The sequence below is a fragment of the Anser anser genome (assembly GCF_964211835.1).
Source record: "Anser anser genome assembly, chromosome: 21".
Classification (NCBI taxonomy): Eukaryota; Metazoa; Chordata; class Aves; order Anseriformes; family Anatidae; genus Anser; species Anser anser.
In genome coordinates this window covers 11,038,886-11,059,519 of record NC_139742.1, presented here as the reverse complement: position 1 = coordinate 11,059,519, position 20,634 = coordinate 11,038,886, and the positions used below count along the sequence as shown (strand labels likewise).

Sequence of the window (20,634 nt, the reverse complement as noted above, 5' to 3'; positions counted from 1 at the left end):
TCATCACATTCCTCTCTGAACCAAGAACAATGCATCTGAAAATAGCAAAGCCTGCTTTTATTTCTGTCAATACCCTTCTCCACAGCTACCAACAGGACTTGAAAATCTGCCAGGACGACAACAACATTTTTTTTCCCCTGGGTTATTTTTAACCTGATTACTTTCCCAATCGAGTCACTTCGTGGTCCTGAAAACGTTCGGCTGGACACCTGAAGCAGTGCGTAAGATGAATAATGGATGTGGGTTGTTCGTGAGTAACAACATACCTGTGATTACTGTCTTGCCTTTTCAATTGCACGATGTTCACATATCCCTTTCAAAAACATTTTAAGATGCGCTGGCTTTCCATGAAAGATACTGGCTGAGAAACATAGACAGTTTGTAAAGTTTTACGCGCTGCATGTGTCTCTGATATTACATGCAGTTATCTTAAAGGTAGGGCATCGTTCTCATTTTTAAGTTGGTATTGTTTAAAATGTTAGTATCAAAACAGTTCTCAAGAAGCTCCTTATCGCTCCATCTACATAATACACAGATTATCTGATGCTAAAATCAAACGTATTGAAACACAGAATAAAAATAAGCTTAAAACACTTAATATGCCCCCAGCTTTACTGCTTTCATTCAAACAGAGCAAACTCGTCTGCCATACTAAGACGCACGAGTAGAAGAGCTGGCTTTGATCAGAAGCAGCGCTGAAGATCACCCAGGCAAGGATCAATTCAGCAATTTATTTTGGCACAGCGTGCCTGTCTTGAAGCGTTAATTTCACCTACTTCCAAAGTCCTTCAATCTGTCACCTTTCACCAGCATTAACCTCAATTAAGGAAAAATTATGCTGTGCTTTTGCGTACTCCTTTTTGTGGTAGTGTGGTGGAAACAGACAGCACCCGTGGTCCTGGAGCACAGCTGGCTTAGCCTAACCCCCGCAGCGGTTTCACAACACAGAATTGCAACAGCAGAAGGTCCTGATTAGCCCAACTTCGCCAACCTCACGTTGAGCAAAAGTCTTACAGAGATTACACAAGATAAGAAAGCACAGGAAAGGGGAGAACGTAGTAGGTTGCTGGACGAAGCTTCTGTCCCGTAGCGACGTACCGGCAGGCGAGGCTCGATTACCCAACCGCTCTGGAATCAGCAGCAGAGGTTCATCAGATTGACACCCAAACAGAGGAGTTGCAAAAGCACTGCCTTAAATACTAAAAATACTGCAACAGTGCCTCAAGTTAACCCAAACGTGCATAATCCCGTACTTTCCGCACGGACCGTTTTACCCGAATCAGGAAACCGACAGCGGCAGCACCCACACCCCAAAGCCCACGAGCTCATTAAAGCACACCAGTACATTGGGGCGCACATCAAAGACCAGCAGCAGAGCAATTACGTGCAGCAGGCTTATGGCTCCTCTGGAATCAAAAGAAGAGCAAAGGACAGTGACAGCGCTCATTAGTGCTATCTGCAGCTCGTGACGAACCGAAGCTTTCTCTGCTGGCAGTTTTGGGAGTTAGGAGAGAGGACCTCCAGCCCACCGCAGGCCTCAAGTCGTAGCGTTTCCCAGAAGCCAATGTCTCATCCTCTACAAGGAAAGGAACTGGTGTGTTTCAACACGAGTAAAACGGGAGCTTTCAAGTTCAGCACAGCTTAGGCCCGGACACAAACCTACACCTCAGCAATGTATTTGCCCGAAGGTGTCTTTACACCTCCGTGGGAGTCAGAATGTCTGGGCAAAACGCATACCAAGAGGCAAATTTTTATTAACTTCTTTGCTCACCCGTTAATTAAAGGGGTATCCCGGCCCCTCCCCAGGTGAGAGACCATTGGAAACGGCTGCGAACTGAGACAGGCACCACGGCCGGCTCTTGGGCCACTGCCTTCAGCTTTGCTTAAAATTCTGGTTCTCAGGACAACTCACCCTCACTCTGCGCTTGCTCTCGTTACACAACGCGCGTCCAAGAACCAAACTCTCTTTTAAGCAGCAGTCTCGTTTGCCACCAAAGCAACCAACCAGCTGAGGCAGCCCACCTTACTCTCACTATTTAAGGTAACGTGCAAATGGATATCAAAGACGCCCTGCATCGTGTAAGATCTCAAGCAAGGGGGAGACAAACCTACGAAATTTCAACAGTAGTTCAGCAGATTTATAAGACATTTATCCTTTACTTTCCTACCGTCTTCCCAAGTATTTGCCACCTGGCCTGCAACTTGAGATCAAAATTCTCCTCGCAAGTACTTCAGGAATGAACTTAAAAGAGCTTCAAGCCAACAGGATATAAAAAATAAAACCTTCCATCTTACATTGCTGTGAGACACGGAGGCCTGGACGCCACCGTGAGAGCCGAGCACTCGTAACTGCAGCTGGTTTCACTCCGCGGAGTGCCAGCTTTCCAGTGTTTAGGAAGTCCAGAGCCACACCAAAAGGCAGGAGAGCAGCAAAATCAATGCCGCAGCTGTGAGCTTCCCTGGCTGCTCAGAGCAGCAGTTACCTTTACGGCAACAGCACGCTCAGCACCGAGTTTAGAGGCGAACACAATACAGAACAATTTGGGGAGGGGGTTCAGGGTAGGAGAGAGAAGCAGCATGAGAAGGGTGTGCAAGCTAGAGACAAAAGGTGATTTTTTTCCCCTTTCCAAACCTCTCGGCTTTTATCCGTCAGCAGCAGCTCCTTTAGCAATCCCATGGTTAGAGCGCAGCTGCTGAACGCACCAGGTACAGAAGAATGATACAGTAACGTTAATTAAATTACTGAAGAAGATTTTAATTCAAGAAGCTGCCTGAAACAACAAAGCTAAAAAGCTCCTCATGCAGAACAAACCTATACCCTCTGCCCCCTACAAATAAAAACCCAGTAAGTGTAACATTAAAAAACATGAAAAAAGAGGTAGCTTACAGCCAGGAAACTGAGGTGACTGACTCAGTACAAATTAATTCACTGAAAAATAACGTCTTTTCTGCTTCTATTTCTCGGCCTTCGCTTTCCTGGTTTGCAGCAGCAGCAACTCCGTGCAAGTGAAATGTGGCATTTGTTGTAGAGTTCAGAAGCTTTAAGGTACACACCCCAAAGCTGGTTTACGACAAATAAGCCTGCATCCTTTAGGATTTCTAGCTCCTTACAGGCTTTGACAGCTGTGATTTTTTCTCCCGCTCAATTCAAATAGGCCATAATTATTATCTTTATAAATACAGTGAGTGAAAGAGTGTGGAAAATGCTACAGCAGGATGCTGTCACTGCAGGCAGTCATCCAGATGTTTCTGTCTGAGCAGCCTAAGAAATTTTCAGAACAAAACTGGTGTCGCACTGACAGACGTGGGAAAGGAGCTGCGGTTCAACTTTTCCTGAGCATATGCACAGAGCCTGGATTTTACTGCAGCTCTGGGAAAAAATCATACAAGGAAGATCAATCACTAGCAACCTTCTTCTTCTCACGTATCATATGATTAGTCTGCATAACCTTACGTTTGATCTTTACCCACCGCTCTTTCAAGGAGACAGCTACAGCCTTTCCTTCCCCGGGCAAATCATTCTCAAAAGCACCGAGAAGTATTTTAGCGCTCCAAGTGAAGCAAGAGAGTCAGTGGAACATTGCGTGTGAAAAACCAAGATTTAGGATAACTGAAGAGAGCAATTAATTAACAAAATAGCAACTGCAATACTAAATTTTCTGTTCATTTTAAAAGACTGACAGCCACAGATGTTCCCGCTAACCTCAAGAGACAGGCGGAAAGAGGTTTTTATCTGCAGATAACGCTGCCTCCGATGTCACCGCCGCTCCTCGAGAGCAGAGCACACCCATCGCGGGGAAGCTGGCGGAATCACTCCGCATTTTACGCGGAGCCAGGAATCGGGCAAACACAAGAGTTAAGCTAACGCAATCTTTGCTAACAATCCTTAGCAGATTCAAAGTTGGTGCCAAAACCATTTTGCTTTTACTCTTCCTTTGAACTATTTGCTCAGAGGAGAAAACTGTCATTTCAGGCTCTTGTTACAGGCCGATTCGCAACCCCAGGAACACGCTGCAGGCCCTGGGAAGCCGTGGCAGGTGACAGAAACGCTGACGCTGCCTCAGCTCGCCCGTCACAAGAACGTGGCCGGGATGAATTAACCCCAACATCCACACCCTGCGGCCGACGCTTCGCCAGCATCGGGCACATCCAGGGGCTGCCTGCGCGGGGCTGGACACGCGGGACACACGGACGGTCTGGTGGCCGGGGCAGAGCGAGAGGCAGCGCAGCCGGTGCTGGGCACGCTCTGATGATCACAGTCCGCATACTTCCGTGGCTCGCTCTCGCCAGGATTCAAAGAGAAACGCAGCGTTATGCTTACTGGGCAGACACAGCGCTTTAAAAACGCGCTGTGAAAGAGCTGGAACAGGAGTTAGGTGCTGCCAGAAGCTGCCTGCGCTTGGATGTGGAAAGCGAAAGGAAAGCCCTGCGCCAAGCTCAATTTGTTAATTTATTTACTGTGTACACAAAACTAAGTTTGCTCAAGTCCTTGACCTTTTAACGTTCAGTAGAGACCTTTAAAAAAAAAATAAGTGTTTCTGTAATTTAACCAGCAACGGGGAAGTCCGTGCAGCTCTGCATTTTTTAACAAAGCAGCTACAAATCCCAGCCGGGTTTAATACAGCCCCGTGAGCTGGGTGGATTTGGGGGCACCGATGGAGCTCTACCTGCACACCAAGGCAGCCAAGCAGCACCCGATCTCCAACGCCTACTTCAGAAGAAAGGCGCTGCTTCCCTGCTCCCAGCCGTCTCGGTGCTTCAGCTCCCTCTCCTCTCCCCAGACGACTGACCGGGCAAAGCCGGGTGAGGGACACCCACCGATTTTACTTCCACCGCCCCGCTTTTCGCTCCGTTGCCAGCAGCCCGCGGTTCGGGGTGGCCGCGCACGGTGCGGCCGGTGACCGTTCCCCTCCCCACCCCTCCCCGGGCGGACCCCAGCGGCCGGGATTTACCCGCGGGGGCCGAACCGAGCACGGACCCGCGGCCAGCACGGGGAAGCCCGAGCGAGGCTCCGAGATTGCGGCCCGCGCACCGAGCTCGGCGCTGCGGAGGCCGAACGGCCCCAACGGCCCCACCGCCCCCCACCGCCCACCCGCCCCGGAGGCGGCCCCGGGGCACTCGGAGCGGCGGGAGCGGGACGCGGGGCTCGGGGCACGCCGAGGCAGGGGCGGCTCCGGGAGCGGGGCGGGGACCCCCGGAGCCCCGGGCACAGCCCCGCCGCCACCCGCTGCCGGGCGGCTCCCGGGCCCTGCCCCGTGCACGGCCGGGCTGGGGCCCGGCGGGGAGGGGCGGGAGGGGGCGCGCCGGTACCGGAGGGGGGAGAATGGGGAGGGAGGGGAGGGGGCGGCCCGGCGGAGCGGGCGCGGGGCGCGGCCCCCACCTACCCCGGCCGCCGCCGCCGCCGCCTCCCGGTGCCGGGCCTGGGCCGCCGCTGCCGCGCCCCACGTGACCGGGCCGAGGGGCGGGCGCCCCGCGAGGCGCTTCCGGGTGCGGGGGGCGCGGGGCGCGGGGCCGCTTCCGGCGGCCGAACAATGCGGGCCCGCGGCGCGGCGGCGGGGGCAGGCGGCAGCTGTAGGTGCAGCCGCGGGGGCGGCGCTGGGGGCAGCGCTGGGGCCCGGCCCCGGGCCCGGCGGGCGCGCGGCGCGCGGGGGGCGGCCCCGAGCGGGGGCCCGGAGCGGGGCGCGGCCGCCGCCCCCGCCGCCGCCGCCCCCCCCGGCCCCGCCGCCGCCGCCGCCTCCCCTCCCGCCGCCGTCCCGCGGGCGGCCGGGCCCGGCCGGGAGCGCGGGGGGGCGCGGGGCCGCCCGGGGGTTGCGGCCGGGCCCGGCGCTGGGGCGGCGCGGTGCCGGCCGCGGGCGGCGGCTGACGGCGGCTCTCCTCCTCCTCCCCTCTCTAGGTCCGTAGCCGGAGGCCGCGGCGGGGGCGGCGGCAGCGGGTGCCAGCGGGGGGACGCGGCCCGACGCTCCAGGTACCGGCCACGGCCCCTTCCCTCCGGCCGCTGCCCCGGCGCGCTCCTGCGGCTCGGCCCGGGCCGGGTCGGGCCGTGCCGTCGGTTCCCCGGGCCCCGGGATCCGCGCGTGTCCGGGCCCGGCCGCGGCTCCCCGGGGCGCGGCTCCCCGAGCGGGCAGCGGGCCCTCGCCGGGGGGGCACCGGGGGGAAGGGGCTGGCAGAGCCGTGCTCCGGCAGCGTGACCGCACCGTGCTTTGACGGTACTTCCACTGCCTTATCCCGCGTAACCCGAGGCCGGCTCACTTGTAGGCTCCGTTGCTTCCTACAGAATAATGAAAAGAAGTCGTTTGATATTTCTTGAAATTCACCGAAAACGTTTGCTGCAGCCTTTTTGCCCTGCAAAGCAGATGGGTCAGGCAGTGCTGGCCACAGGGTGACCAGGAGGCTTGTGGCTTTACCTTCTGTAGATCTAACAGAATTGTGCTACAAACAGCACTGCCGCTGTTTCTGAGCGCTCAGTGCCTTGTTTCTGAAAACTCTTGAAATCCTTTTGTGGTTTTTGTATGTCACGCACTGGAAGGTGTGCTTGATGCATTCGCGTAGTAAGGCTCAGAATGATATCTGGTCAGGAAACTGAAACAACTTAGACAACAGTATCACCAAATACTGCTAAAAATGTTCTTGGTACCCCGTCTTGTTCATTCGTTCATTTACACTAGGCGTGACTCCATTTCCTGTTGTGTTCATTGACCTAATATTTCATGCCCCAAGAGAGCAGCATCTGCTTTTATCTATAAACTTCAAAGCTTCTTGTCAAGCTTTATGTGGTGTTCGTAATAGTGGTGAGGTGTAAGTTTTGCTTTGTTTTGTTATTTTATCTCACCAAACCTTGCATCATTTAGTCTCCTGTGATTTCTTCACTTCCTGCAATCCCAGTTCTCTGGCAGGATTATTTAACGATTTCATCTGAATCAGTGTAGCCTTATAGGTTCTTAAGAGAACTGTTGAAAGACAAAATATTGATACTTGTCTTATGGAAGATTACTGTTCTTCATTCCCAAATACTATCAGGGAAGAACAAACTTCCTAGAGGAGTGGTCTTTCAAAGAAGAAGACAAGAAACAAGACTTCCTACATTCCCCAGGTATTCAAAACAGGGAAGCTAGAAGATGTGATTTATATAATGAGGGGTCATACAGCAGAATTTTTCTTAAATCTTAAAAAACATCAGACTTATCCCCCTGCCCTCCCCCCCCCAAAAAAAAATCCTCAGAAAAACTTCAAGGCAATGTAAAACAGTCACTTGAACCCAGTGCTGCAGATACTGAAAAGCTTGTGTAGTCCTTTCTGCCAGAAGACAGGTTAGCCAGAGTTAGTTACTTCCAGTGAGACAATTTCTCCTATGTCAATACTCCTGAAAATCATGAAGTGTCTTAGAGGAACTGTAACTCTTAGGAGTAGTAGGTAGTAGATAGACAGTTAAGAGGGAATTCTCTGTCTGGCAGGTTCCAGGTTCCATCTCACCTTGAATTAATGTGTTATGAAAGCTATTTAGCGCAAAAGTAAATCAAGCTAAAGAAGCTAAAGGAACATTGTTGTATTTGGTAAAGACAAAACCTCTGAAGAGTTGCAACGTGGAAGCAAAACTTAAAAAGAGTTAAGGCTGCTAAAAATACTTCCAGAGTTTCCTTTTAAATTCCATACAAGGAGTGTGGAAAACATCTTAAGTCTTTAAGATACTGCCTCAAGAGGATTTCTGTCATCATTTCTACTTCGTATTCAGACTGCATCAAATTTAAAAAAAAATGTAACTGCAAGGCAACGTGCAAACCTGATTTTTTTTTTCCAGTTTTAAAGTCTAACATGCTTGACTGTTTACCTAGGGCAAAACATGATGTCTTGTTGAGCACGCTTTACTTTAGAACCTTCTGACTTGCATTCTAGAAACTAACAAAGTTCTCACTTGTTTTTTTTCTTTGCTGCTTTTCTCTAGGTGTGCCAAAATGTCAGAAAGATCAGACATTCTTCACTTCAAGTTTGACAATTATGGAGATTCAATGTTACAGAAAATGAACAAGCTGAGGGAAGAAAACAAATTTTGTGATGTTGTGGTCCATATAGATGATGTTGAAGTTCATGGGCATAAAATTGTATTTGCTGCTGGCTCTCCCTTTTTAAGAGATCAGTTCTTATTAAATGACTCCAGAGATGTAAAAATCTCTATACTGCAAAGTTCAGAAGTGGGGAGGCAGTTGCTTTTATCCTGTTACAGTGGCATTCTGGAGTTTCCCGAAATGGAACTGGTCAACTACTTAACTGCTGCAAGCTTTCTGCAGATGAGCCACATTGTGGAACGCTGCACACAGGCGCTCTGGAAGTTCATCAAACCGAAGCAGCCATTGGAGAGCAAGGAATGTGAACAGCAAAGTGACTCCTCTGAGCTGAAGGAGCATCCAGAAGACGAAGACTCTCTGCAGCAAGATTCACCTTGTATTCAGCCCTCAGAAGACAGTATGGACATGGAGGACAGTGATATTCAGATCATCAAGGTGGAGTCCATTGGGGAGGTAACGGAAGTTAGGAACAAGAAGGATCAGAACCAGTTTATTTCTTCTGAACAAACTGCTTTGCATTCCTCAGAGCCTCAACACTTTCTAATCAACTCCACTGTTGAAAACAGAGCAAGTGAGATAGAGCAAAACCACCTCCACAACTATGCCCTTTCGTATGCCGGCAGCGATAACATCATTCTGGCCTCTAAAGATATGTTTGGGCCTAACAACCGAGGTATAGACAAAGGCCTCCAGTGGCACCATCAGTGCCCAAAGTGCACGAGAGTATTTCGTCATCTGGAAAACTATGCTAATCACTTAAAGATGCATAAACTATTCATGTGTCTACTCTGTGGCAAGACATTCACTCAGAAAGGCAATCTCCACCGGCACATGAGGGTGCATGCAGGCATCAAACCGTTCCAATGTAAGATCTGTGGGAAAACCTTCTCTCAGAAATGTTCCTTACAGGACCATCTCAACCTGCACAGTGGGGACAAGCCCCATAAATGTAACTACTGTGACATGGTTTTTGCGCATAAACCCGTTCTGAGGAAACATCTTAAACAGCTACATGGTAAAAATAGCTTTGACAATGCCAATGAAAGAAACGTTCAAGACATAACAGTGGACTTCGATTCATTCACATGTAGCGCTGCTACAGACAGTAAGGTCTGTCAGCAAGCTGACGCAAGCCAGGTACTGGATGCAGGGAAGCTGCCTCAGGCTGTGCTCAGTTTAAGAAATGATAGCACCTGCGTCAATTAAGCAATTAAAAGGAGCCCTTTGTGGGGATCGTGACTGAGAGGAGCAAACAGTTGGCTTGGGCTCTTACCTAAACTAGTGGTTTGCTCTGAAAGGCTATGGATAGATGGATGGATGGATGGAGGGTTGGATTGCAGAAACTGGCAGGTCTTCAGCCATCGTTCTTAGTCTTACTTGATATCTTCTGTGAATAACAATCTTCCTTCAGGTTTCTGTCTGTGTCTCTACTGTGGATTAAGAGGTTAATTGTTTCATTTCTCTCTGATCAGGAGACTCAAGACTAACACCTTTTGAAAGACTGTTGCTGTGGGCTGCAAGTAAGCCATCTGCTGTACAGTCAGAGGCTTCTCTGTGTCTGGGCAGATGGAGGAAAGAGCAAAGAGGACAAGTCTGTGAGATAACCCAGTTATTATTTTTTAAAGCACTGGATCACTGAAAAAGCACTCCACATAGTGCTAATTTGTTTTAAACTTACCTCTTAAAATGATCTTTCACCAATCTTACCCCTAGACCCCTACAGTTGAAATGAAGTATTTTTGCGTCACTTTTTTGCCCTTCCTACACTATTTCAAGAAACTACTACTGCCAATCAACACTATCTTAAAAGCTCTCAGGGTTTTTAATGTTGGCATGCGTTTTGAAAAGGTAAAACCCTGAATGATTTGGCAGGGTTAGTTGATGGTTGCGTAGAACTGTTTGAAGTAAGTTGCAGCTCTGGAATCTGCGAGCGCGGCACCTGGAGTGCCGGTATGACCTATTTCACAAGCCGTCATACCGAGGGTCGTTAAAGGGCACTTACCGTTGTATGTACTGAGACCAGCTAAGCACTTCAGAACTAGAAGTTATTATCTATCTTCCATAAATTTTGCTTCAAATAACCACAACAGTTGCTACTTTCCTAATTGGTTTTAGAGCAAAGTTGGAATGGAGAAATACTGCTTTTTGACACTGTGAAAATAATCTGTTTTTTAAAAGCTGCAATGTATAGTAACTCCGTGCTTTTCCTTTTTTTTTTTTTCCTTAGTTCTTGTATATCTCTCCTCGATAACTAGTAAGGGCCACATGTCAGTTAAATTAAAAAAAAGAAAAAAGAAAAAAAGAAAAAAAAAAAGAAAAGTACCTGCCACAGGAACATTAACATGAAGTTTTTTGATTTCTTGGATACTCAAAGAACACTTTTTTTTTTTTAAGTGACCTACATAGTTCATGACCATTAGTGTTTTACAGAGCCTACGATGAGGTATAGGTAGCACAATTTCTGTAGTTTAGTGTATCAGCTATTGACTGTACTCAGCAATACCTCTTGTATACCGCCTTAAACATCAAATGTAGCGGGAATGGCATATTAATTGGGATTCTAGGATGATACTGTATTACTTCTCAAAAGTGCCGTGGAATTATCCACATCCCAATTGGGCTGAAAGAAACTAATTTCTCATCTGAAGGACACCATTCCCAGTAGAAAAGCACTCATTCTGTTGAAGTGTAGCATAGACTAATAATCAAGTGGCAGATCCTTGGTGGAGAACTGCTGTTTGTATTTGGAATAAGTATTTCTTCCAATGCAGCTCTTTTCCTCAAGGTTTGCCATGAGGCTGAGATGATGCTTCCTACCTAAAAGTAGTACTGTCTGTGTGTCTGAATGAGGGGTAGGGGTGGGGGGAGGCTGCTACTGTATGGTTAAAAATGCTTAACAGGTATGACCAAAGGTATGTTAGAGCAAAAAATGTTTTGTACGTAATTATCAAAAGTTGGTCTTGGTCTTCAGATACGTGTATGTAGAAACCAGGATTTCTTTATGCAGACATTACACCGATGGACAGTAGAAAGTGTTTATCTTGCAGAACGTTTTCAGAAATCCACATACCTTCGAGTAGCAAAGCAAGGTGATTCTGTGAATCAGTTTTTGCAATTGAGTTTTTAAACTACTGTACTTGACTGTTACATTAACTATTATTACATGGACAGCTATGAAGTAAGCAATGGAAATGGAGTCAGGGCATTACGTCTTTCAAGTTGTAGCAAATATATTTAGGCCTAAAATACAACTATTTGAGACTTTTAAGAATTATTGTTCAGGTTCCAGGGGCAGAAAATGGGTAGGCATGGGAAGAAAAGCTGTTTTTCCTTTTCAGTAACCTGCTTTCAGAATCACTTTGAGCTAAAACAGACCGTGACAGTCGCATCTGACCCTTGTATTCTGACTTCAGGCAGAATCTTCCGTGGCGTTGTAACATTTTTATAACGTTATCTACTAATGGAAATAAGTTACAGCTCTAATGTCAAAAAGAAGATAGAAACGGAGAATAAGAACTTGCAGGGCCAGGTCAACATACTGTAAGGATTTAGTGACGAATCTAACAATATATGGATACGGATACGATAAAGAAAATGGTCTTCTGCTAGAGAAAGGAATAGAACTGCAAATGCTAGAAGAAAAGTGGCAGCAAAATGGACAGTATTGAGAACTTTGTCTGGGAAGTTTCTTCATGGAATTACTGAGCTGTAATGCTACTGCAAGGAGGACATAGCTTGTGGAAGTAGCCATGGGCGACCTGAAGTTGATTTGAAGAGACAAGGGGTTATCCTAAGAAACAAAAAATGATTTGATCAGGACATCCAGGTTTTCCATCCACCCTGTGCTGTGCTGATACCAGCTTCTGAGAAGGCTGAGACTGCTGGCTGTTCATTTGAAAGGCTGCTTGTGTCATTTGGTGAGACCGTGGCAGAAATAAATGGGAAAAAGCAGAAATGCAGAAGACTGCTTCTTCAATGAAAGCAAGACAGATCCGTTGGATGAAAGGTGTCTTCTTACAAATGTCTGTGCTTTTGGCCTGGCAAAAGGGTGCAGACCAAAAGATTTATTCAGGAGACAGCGACGTAGCTCCAGAAGCACTAGAGATTAAGAAGGCAACATGCTGATGGCACAATGTGAAGTGTGCCAGTGGTAAGAGTTCATGTAAGGTTTGCCCCTATATGGAACAGATGAGTGAAGAGTACAGAAGAGGCATTAGAAAAGCAAAATCTGGCTATTGCCTCTTCACTGAATTAAATTAAAATGGAGTGAAAATTATTATAAATGGAATATACAGAGGCAGTGTGATTATAGAATAAGATGAACTTAATTGTCCATGTATGTAAAATGTTGTCTTCATTGCAATGTTCCAGTTAGTGAAAGACTAGATCCAGTGGTTGTTGCTGCTGATGCTGCGTATTCAGACAAGGACTATGGCAGTTATAATCTGTGTGTTAATGTGTAGAATACTATTTGCTGGTAAGTGGATAGTCTCACAACTTAATGTGCTGTACAACTTCCTGCATATCCTAAAAATAACTGGTCTATTACAAAAATATTTTAATAACTCCTCGAATATAATAGGATTTTTTATGTTGGCATTTTATTTATTTGATATAGAAGAGAATTCTTAGAACTCTTAGATTTACCAGAGGCTGAGGCTCACCGCCCTGCTGAGGGGTGGTAGCTCGTGCAGCACGCGTCCCCGCTGAACGTGGGGCAGCTGCACGGCCTCCTGTAGAGATCAGGGATGAGTCTTTCCGTCATTTTTCGTTCCGAGGACGTGTTTTGCAAGTTACTAACTGATGTAATCGAAGCGTCAGTCTCTCTTCCCCAGCTTTTTGGCAAAACTTGGAAAGCTGCCGCTGAACTCCTGCTGAAGTAACTTTAAAATGGTGCGGGGCCGGTTTTGGTTCTGGAGTCGTTGGGAGGAGCGAAGGCGAGGAGGGAGAATCAAAACTTGATGCGGACCGAGCCGTGAACGGATCTAAGGTCGCGTTAAGCCTCGCTTACACAGAGAGGAGAACGAAGGAGGACAACGGCCGGCGCTCGTCACTCGGCGAGGGCGGAGGAGGCCGAGCGACGCCGTGCTGCGGCACTGCCCCCGCCGGACCGAGCATCAGCTACCTCTTCAGGGACCGGGCAGGAGGCTCGTCCCCAGCGGCGTTACCAAAGCAGGCGGGCCGGGGCCGCGGGAGGGGGCCGCTGCCTCGCTACCTCTACCGGGCGTGCCGGGCGCTGCGCCCCGCGACCGCCGCCGTAGCAGTGCCAAGTCCCGCAATAAACGTGCTGCTAACTCTGCCTCCGCCGCCTCTCGTTTGTCCGCCGGGGAGGGGCGGGGCGGGGCGGGGACGCTTCCGGCGCCGGTACCGGTACCGGAAAGGGCGGGCGGCCGGGGCGGGGCCGGGGGAGGCGGTTCCGGCGGGCGGGCGGGCGCGAGGCCACCGGGAGCGGCGGGGAGCGGCCGGGGAGCGAGAGCGGAGCGGGGCGGCGCGGGGCGGCGCGGCCGGAGGGGGGCGGGCGGCTCCGTGGGGCTGCGAGGCCTCGGCTCAGCCCGGCCCGGGCGTGCCCGGTCCGGTCCCGTCGGAGAGAGGCGGCCCCGGTGCCGGCGGCCCCCCGGGAGCGCCGCCATGGCTGCGGACTCGGAGGTGCTGCACTTCCAGTTCGAGCAGCAGGGCGACGCGGTGCTGCAGAAGATGAACCTCCTGCGGCAGCAGAACCTCTTCTGCGACGTCTCCATCTACATCAACGACACCGAGTTCCAGGGCCACAAGGTGATCTTCGCCGCCTGCTCCACCTTCATGCGCGACCAGTTCCTGCTCAACCAGTCGCGGCAGGTGCGCATCACCATCCTGCAGAGCGCCGAGGTGGGCAGGAAGCTGCTGCTCTCCTGCTACACCGGCGCGCTGGAGGTCAAGAAGAAGGAGCTCCTCAAGTACCTCACCGCCGCCAGCTATCTCCAGATGGTTCACATCGTGGAGAAGTGCACCGAGGCGCTGTCGAAGTACTTGGAAATCGACGCTTCCATGGAGAACGGCGGCCAGGCTGCGGAGAGGTGCCATTCTTCAGACACGGAGCTGAGAAGTAGGGACGATGTTTTGGATAAAGATTGCGAAATAATCGAGATTTCGGAAGATAGCACGGCTAATTTAGAATTCTCCATTAAGGAGGAAAATGGGGATGTCTCGCAGCCTGCAGCACAGAGCTTGGACTCGGAAAGAAAGGAAACAAAAACCCCAGAAATATCAACGGTTGAAATAGGATATAAGGATGACGAAATTTGTATCTTCAGGATGGACTCTGTGAGTGTCCCTAGCGTAGAAAACGATCACTTTCCTCAGCCTTGCACCTCCTCTAAAACAAACTTATACTTTCCAGAAACCCAGCACTCCTTGATAAATTCTACGGTTGAAAGCAGAAATACCGAAACGTCAGGAAATCACTTGCAGGCTTTTGTCAATGACAACCCAGAAGGGACTTCGAGTCTGATGAATGGGTTTCAAAGTCTGGATGATTCCGGTAATTCATGGCGGCACCAATGTCCAAAGTGTCCGAGGGGATTTCTGCATCTTGAGAACTATCTTAGGCATCTAAAAATGCACAAGCTCTTCTTGTGTTTGCAGTGTGGTAAAACGTTTACACAAAAAAAGAATCTCAACAGACACATCCGGGGGCACATGGGTATCCGCCCCTTCCAGTGCATGGTGTGCTTGAAGACGTTTACTGCCAAAAGTACCCTCCAGGACCACTTGAATATACACAGCGGTGACAGGCCCTACAAGTGCCATTGTTGTGACATGGACTTCAAACACAAGTCTGCTCTTAAAAAACACTTAACGTCTGTTCACGGGAGGAGCAGCAGCGAAAAAACAAACCTGAGTGCTATTACAAAAATTAAAATAGACTATGATGAATAGATGGATGGCTGTGGAGCTGGGTTACACCAAATGCTCCCACCTAGTGAAACTCTAGATGTTTAACAGATTCCCACATAATGGAGAGAAGGACAGATATGTGACTGGTGAGCAAAGACAGGTCCTGAGAACAGCGATCTTGCCTGTTGCATTGAGGCTGCTATCGCTGTAAGTGTTCAAAATGCGTTTACTGGTTGAAAGTAAACCATAAAATAGGGGAAAATGTTTCATGCCTCTAGTATCCCTGAAGTATCTAATTTTTATGCAGCTAATCCTGTTTCGTGCTCTCTTGTTTCATGGGTGGGCACTGCCAATTTTCAGACTCTTACTGACATTGCAATAATTTGAAGCCTGAGCTGTGACGCTCCTGATCTATAATGGCTAAGGGGAGGAGATATTTGTACTTACTCAGCGAGTCAGTCGCTCCCACCCTGTTCGTGTGTCACTCACTTAGGGTGAAATCATCTCCTTAACTTGACCAAACTTTGCTGGATCTTTCACCAGAAGAAAGGCACATTCTCATACTCAAATCTGTGATATTTAAGAAAGAACATACAACAAACAAAATAAAGGAAGCTTTCAAGTTGCCTTTTGCAAATAGGGAGCTGGTAAAATAGGGAAAAAAAAGTATTGCCTTGCAGTTCCTTTTTTTTTTAAACTGGATAGTCTCATTAGACTGACATGCATTCAGTTTTATGAATGAGTTCTGAATTGTTCTAAACTTTTGGTTGATTATTTTTTCTGTCATACCAGTGTTTAGTGCCTGTATTTGACTTATTAAGTTAGTCCTATCTGCTGAGTTACAACATTTGTCTTTTTTTCTTTTACAGATCTTAGATACATATACTAATGTGAAAACTTAAACTGTATGCTGTTACATAATAACATTTGCTATGTTCATTTTGAAAAACAATTTTTTTATATCTTGAAAGGAACAACATAGACATAGAAGTCTTATATACTCTGGTTCTGTGATACAGTAAAACAGTAACTGCGTGTGTTTGGATAGCTGTGTTTGTACTTTGTCAAAGGTCATTTCAGTTTCATCATAAGTATTGAAAGCTCTGTAATGCAGAATCTTTATCCAGTACCTGTCTTTGACTGGCATATGTTTCTTTCACTTAATGTGATATGAATAAAGAGTCAATTCAGTTTCTATTACAAGATAATGGTACTTACATTAGATTCTCTCCAATTAGCAAAAAGCAGTAGTTCTTAATCTTGTCTGTATCACGAGGGTACACTTTCCTTCAAATTTCAGAAGTGCTGCTGTGAAGTTCTTGATGAGTCCGGAAGTGTGACGCTTGTGCTCCATAGCTTGGCTGTTTTGAAAATAAAAAACAACAATTTTTAATGTCGATTAACAAGTTTAACTTACTTTACTGTGACTGTACCAGTTGTTGTTTGGGGTTTTAGTTATCAGTTATGTGAGGGGTTGGGTGCAGTTTCCTGGTACTACCTGTAATGGGAACAATCAGCTATGCCAGCGTTAGAATTGTCATCATGTATTAGAAACTTTCATTGAGGAGATTTTAAGAACTTGCTTCACAAGGTGTTTTTTAATCTCTTAATTTGATATTATTCACCACTTAAAGTACGTATTAGTTGGACTGTAATATTTGCAAGTCCCAGTTCATAGTAGGCCTTATGTGTGTGTATGCCTTCCTCCAATATCATGGAGTCAAAACAGGCAAGTACTGTGTTCTGAAGCTGAGTGGGCCACCAGTGCGGTGTTCCTTCAAAAATTCACAAAAAGTTTAACTTGTTTAAGTTTTCTTGTGAGTGATTCGATTGTATTGATCCGTTGGAAAGTCAAGTCACACGCATGCTAAGTCTGCCTACCTGGGTGTCTGTATGAGCAGGGACAAAAAAGATGCACCCAAGGTAAGTAGCTGTGTAACTGGATTAAAGTCACCTGTTTTATCAAGTACTTTGAGCATGAGGCCCTGCCTTCAAAATCTCTGTTCTTACTTAACGTTAAAAGGTGATCGTTGGTTTTATTTTGGTGATTTTTATCTACAGTAATTGTCATGCTGAGATTTGGGAGCCATCTTGTTTACAGTGCAACTGCCTCACATTTTGGGGAAAAAAAGCATTTCTGAGCAATGTCTTTTGTTTGCATTTGTTACACTGTCACTGTCAGCCTTTTTGACCTTGTGATTAATATTGAGTTTGCTTGTTTTTCACAGAATGCCATTAATTTCTGGTTCTTAATTGCATCAAAATTACGAGCCTGACCTTGAAAAGCATGCTAATACCCTGCACTCACCCTTCCTGTATTTACAGGTATTAACTTGGGTATATGTACAGGTTTGTATGTAGCTTTTCCTTTGTGTCTACATTCTTATTTTAAATAAACTTCTTTGTCCTTGAGAGAGGTCATAAAACAAGGAAAAAGTTTATTTCTCCCCCACACCCCAACCTTTTACGCCGGGCTGCCATTACCCTTCAATAAATGTGCAGTTATGGGACAGATTTGGTTCAGCTGTGCTTACATTTGTGCTGTGTATACTCACTTTTGACAGACGCATGATTATCATTGGTAATCAGACCAACGAAATACAAGGAATGATGAAGTGTTCTTAGAGGCGTGTGAAGGGTATTTCCCTGCGTCAAAGGGAAAACAGAGGCCGACTTTTGAGGCGCACCTTTGCGGGGAGCGGGACTGTGAGGTTTTTGCCCCGCTGCTGTGCTGTGTGTGACCGTGAGGGGCAGTTGTGTGGGGCCAGGGGGGTTCCGTGAGGTGCCCGCAGCGTCCCGGGGAGCGTCGTGAGGGAAACATTTTGCGCCCGCCTTCACACGGAGGGCCTTTCCCGCCCCTCTCCGTACCTGTAACCGCCAGTCCCCGTCACAGCGCCGCAGGAGCCGCGCACACGGCGCTGAGGAGCGGCGCCGCCATTTCGCGACGCGCCGCCGGGAGGCGCTGCCGGCGGCCGCTCTGTGGTGCCGCCCCCTCCCCCGCCCCTCCGCGGTCACGTGGTGCCGCGGCGCTCTCGCGAGAGGGGCGGGGCGGGGGCGGGGCGCTCCCGGCTGTCAGCGCGATGAGGCGGCGCCGCCGGGGCCCCCGCCGCTGCCTCCGCCGGGCCGCGCCGCGCTGCCCGCCCCATGGCGTCTGAGAGGCCGGCCCGGCCCCCAGCTCCCGGCCCCGCCGCCGCCCGCGCCTCGCAGGTAGGAGCGGGGCCGCTTCGCCTGGGCTGGGCTGGGCCGGGCCGGGCCGGGGCGGCGGCGAGGGAGGGGGGGGACGCGGTGACCCGGCGGGGCCCCGCCCGCACCCCCCCCCCCCCCCTCCCCTTCCCGGTTCCCGTCGCTGCGGAATCCGGGCCCCAACCGCCGCCCTCTGCCCCCCCCCCGTGAGGCGGCGGCGGCCATTTGGGGGCGGCTGCGGAGCGGGGCCGGGCCCGGGGCAGGTGCTGGGGCCGGGCTCGCGGGCGGCGGCCTCGGGGAGCGGGGAGAGGCGGAGCCCGCCCGCAACGGCCCCGGCACGGCCCGCGGAGCCCTCAGGTGCCGGGGGGAGCGGGAGCCGCCCCCGCGGCGCCTTGCTGCGGGTAATGGTGGAGGAGCCGCGGTGGGAGGCAGGCCCCGGCCCCGCGTCGCCATTCGGGAGCCTTAAATAAATAAATAAGTAAATAAATAAATAAATAACCGCGGGCAGGAGCGGCGGGGCTGGCCCCGGGGGGGCCGGGGGCTGGCAGCCAGCTCGGGGGGCCGGCCCCTGCCTGCCGTGAGGTAACGGCGCGGCCCCGCTGACAGGGCTCCGGCGTCGGCCTCCGTCCCCTCGCTGTCGTTAAACGCCCGCTGAGGGTTTCTGTGGGGAAAGGTGGCTCTGATCGCAGCTCCTGTAGTTGCTCTTCATGCCCGTCACAGCCGTGTCACAGTGCTGGAAAGAACGTTTAAAACAAGCCTCCGATTCACACGTTGTGAGCTTGTAATAGTGGCAGAATTTTCATTTTCAGTAAGAACGTACAATTTAAATCTCCCGAATCAAAATGCTGTTATTTGCCCTTTGCTCTGTGTTAAACATCTGTGGAATTTCTAGAAATTGAAGCGTGTATTGGTAGCACAGGTATTACCCTGTGAAGCACTAAATTCTCAATTTCTGTAATTAATCACTTTCCCAAGGGCTGCGTACGTTTTTAATGAACTTTTTCTTATATCTGCAGCATGGGCAAAGCTTTCCACAAGAAAAGGTTTCTTATTAAATCACATTGCCGTCTTGTTTGAGGTCATGGCCGTTTCTCTCACAAATATTAAATTCTAACAATTTTACCGACAGTTCTTGGGATATCCTGAACTTAAGGCATGGCGTTGAATATTCATCTTCTTTTATTTAAGGTTTTGGTGGCTTACAGTATTTAGTGTCCCAAGGGTAATAGATAGTAGCGTTTATTTTGCCAGGTGTATGATACCAAAGCTTCCCCCAAAAAAATGTAGTTCTCTTAGCGGAATGAATAGAAGTGGGCTCTCTTTACTGGCTGGACCTGATGAAAGGAATAAAATTTATATCCGTGGGAATATTAAGCCATTCTGTACAAATTTAAAAAGGCTTTCTGCCCCTTATGGAAACCCTCTGTTTTCTTGCTAATGTCTCAGAAAGGAATTAGTATTTCATTAAAATTATAATTGAAAAATGTTAGACCATGGAACCTCTTTTGTAAATTTATCGTTGAAGCATTGCAATGGAGATGGTGTTTAAAAAAACAAACACCCCAAGGATTTGAAAGACCTGAGGAACTAAGCCACACGTGAGAGTCCTCATTCTCTGAAATTACTCGTGAAGAATAAGGAATCCTTCAGCATATCTCTTACTGGAGTAATTGCGTCAATGTGGATCTGCTTAGAAACAGATTTCCTTAATCTGCCTTTGGTGCAAGTTCAACCAATTTTGGTGGCAAAGAAAATTGTTTGTTTATTTGCCCTTCAGCTAGTTCTGAAAAGGCGATACTGTTACAGGAGCTGAATTCATCTCGAGCTTGTGGCAAGGGCAAGCTCTCCTCTCAGTGACACCTACAGAGCACAAAAACCCCACGGTGGCATTACATAAGTATGTAGGAAACTTAAAATCCAGTAGCAGGACTTCTGCTGGCAGCACTTGAACAGGAACGAGCAGGTGTTGGCTGCCAGGGATACGCCGACTCCAGTGCTGAGCAGGGTGGGGAGATTTACATCGGAACCGAGTGAACTTTGGCCACCACTGAGTATCAGCGAACCGACGTTTCTGTTGGTGAATTGTGCTGCTGTTTGTTGTGAATTATTCTTCAGCCACGCGTTTAGGGAGGGCGAGGCGATCTGTTTTAATTTCTTAAGCTGGCTAGTGAAGCATCTGGTGGGCGTTTTAGCTAAACGTAGTGTAGGTGAAGTTACGGGTTCAGAGATGTCACCAGGTCTTCTTTTGGTGATAACTTTTCTGGAGTTGAAGCTAGGCTGTAGTATTCCCAGTACCATTAATGTTCAGTGGAAAAAAAGGATTGAAATACCGTCTCCAATGGTCGCTAAAGACTTTCCTTCATATAGAATCTGATGTGATATGAAGAGATTTACCTGTGACAGATTTTATGGAATGTAGAAATAAGTAAGTCTGCTCTGCAAAGAGGATTTATTTTAATTTCAAGTCATCACCGCTGAATGGTGTAAAGCTATTATGAGGGTAGCCCTTTTCTAAGCC

The 20,634-nt window shown here is 48.8% G+C and overlaps 4 protein-coding genes across 15 annotated transcripts in view; 3 read left to right on the top strand and 1 right to left on the bottom strand.

Annotated features, from left to right (window-relative positions):
* Positions 1 to 5,521, bottom strand: part of RABGAP1 (RAB GTPase activating protein 1) — a 71,044-nt gene extending 65,523 nt beyond the window's left edge. Inside the window, exon 1 of one of the 2 annotated variants that reach the window (XM_083806965.1) lies at positions 5,385 to 5,521. The gene's annotated coding sequence lies outside the window, so the exon portion shown is untranslated. Of the gene's footprint in view, positions 1 to 266; positions 4,877 to 5,384 lie in introns of those variants that run through there. The other variant, XM_083806966.1, reaches the window with a different exon arrangement.
* Positions 5,469 to 13,359, top strand: ZBTB26 (zinc finger and BTB domain containing 26). 7 transcript variants are annotated; one of them, XM_083807012.1, is made up of 4 exons: positions 5,524 to 5,571; positions 5,894 to 5,965; positions 7,018 to 7,090; positions 7,940 to 13,359. In XM_083807012.1, the coding sequence occupies exon 4, from the start codon at positions 7,950 to 7,952 to the stop codon at positions 9,264 to 9,266; it is 1,317 nt and encodes a 438-aa protein (XP_083663138.1). In that variant the 5' UTR covers positions 5,524 to 5,571; positions 5,894 to 5,965; positions 7,018 to 7,090; positions 7,940 to 7,949; the 3' UTR covers positions 9,267 to 13,359. The 7 variants fall into 7 exon arrangements, with proteins under 7 accessions (XP_083663140.1, XP_083663141.1, XP_083663137.1 ...); XM_083807014.1 differs by lacking the exons at positions 5,524 to 5,571; positions 7,018 to 7,090 and adding an exon at positions 5,469 to 5,487; XM_083807011.1 differs by lacking the exon at positions 7,018 to 7,090 and having other exon boundaries at positions 5,512 to 5,571.
* A 131-nt stretch (positions 13,360 to 13,490) lies between these two features.
* Positions 13,491 to 16,134, top strand: ZBTB6 (zinc finger and BTB domain containing 6). Its single transcript, XM_083807026.1, has one exon. It carries the CDS (start codon positions 13,689 to 13,691, stop codon positions 14,973 to 14,975), a length of 1,287 nt encoding a protein of 428 aa, XP_083663152.1. The 5' UTR covers positions 13,491 to 13,688; the 3' UTR covers positions 14,976 to 16,134.
* Positions 16,135 to 17,978: 1,844 nt separating this feature from the next.
* Positions 17,979 to 20,634, top strand: part of RC3H2 (ring finger and CCCH-type domains 2) — a 29,633-nt gene continuing 26,977 nt past the window's right edge. For 2 of the 5 annotated variants that reach the window (XM_083806951.1, XM_083806949.1), the window contains exon 1: positions 17,982 to 18,140. The gene's annotated coding sequence lies outside the window, so the exon portion shown is untranslated. Of the gene's footprint in view, positions 18,141 to 20,634 lie in introns of all 5 variants that reach the window. The other 3 variants (XM_083806953.1, XM_083806950.1, XM_083806952.1) reach the window with 2 other exon arrangements.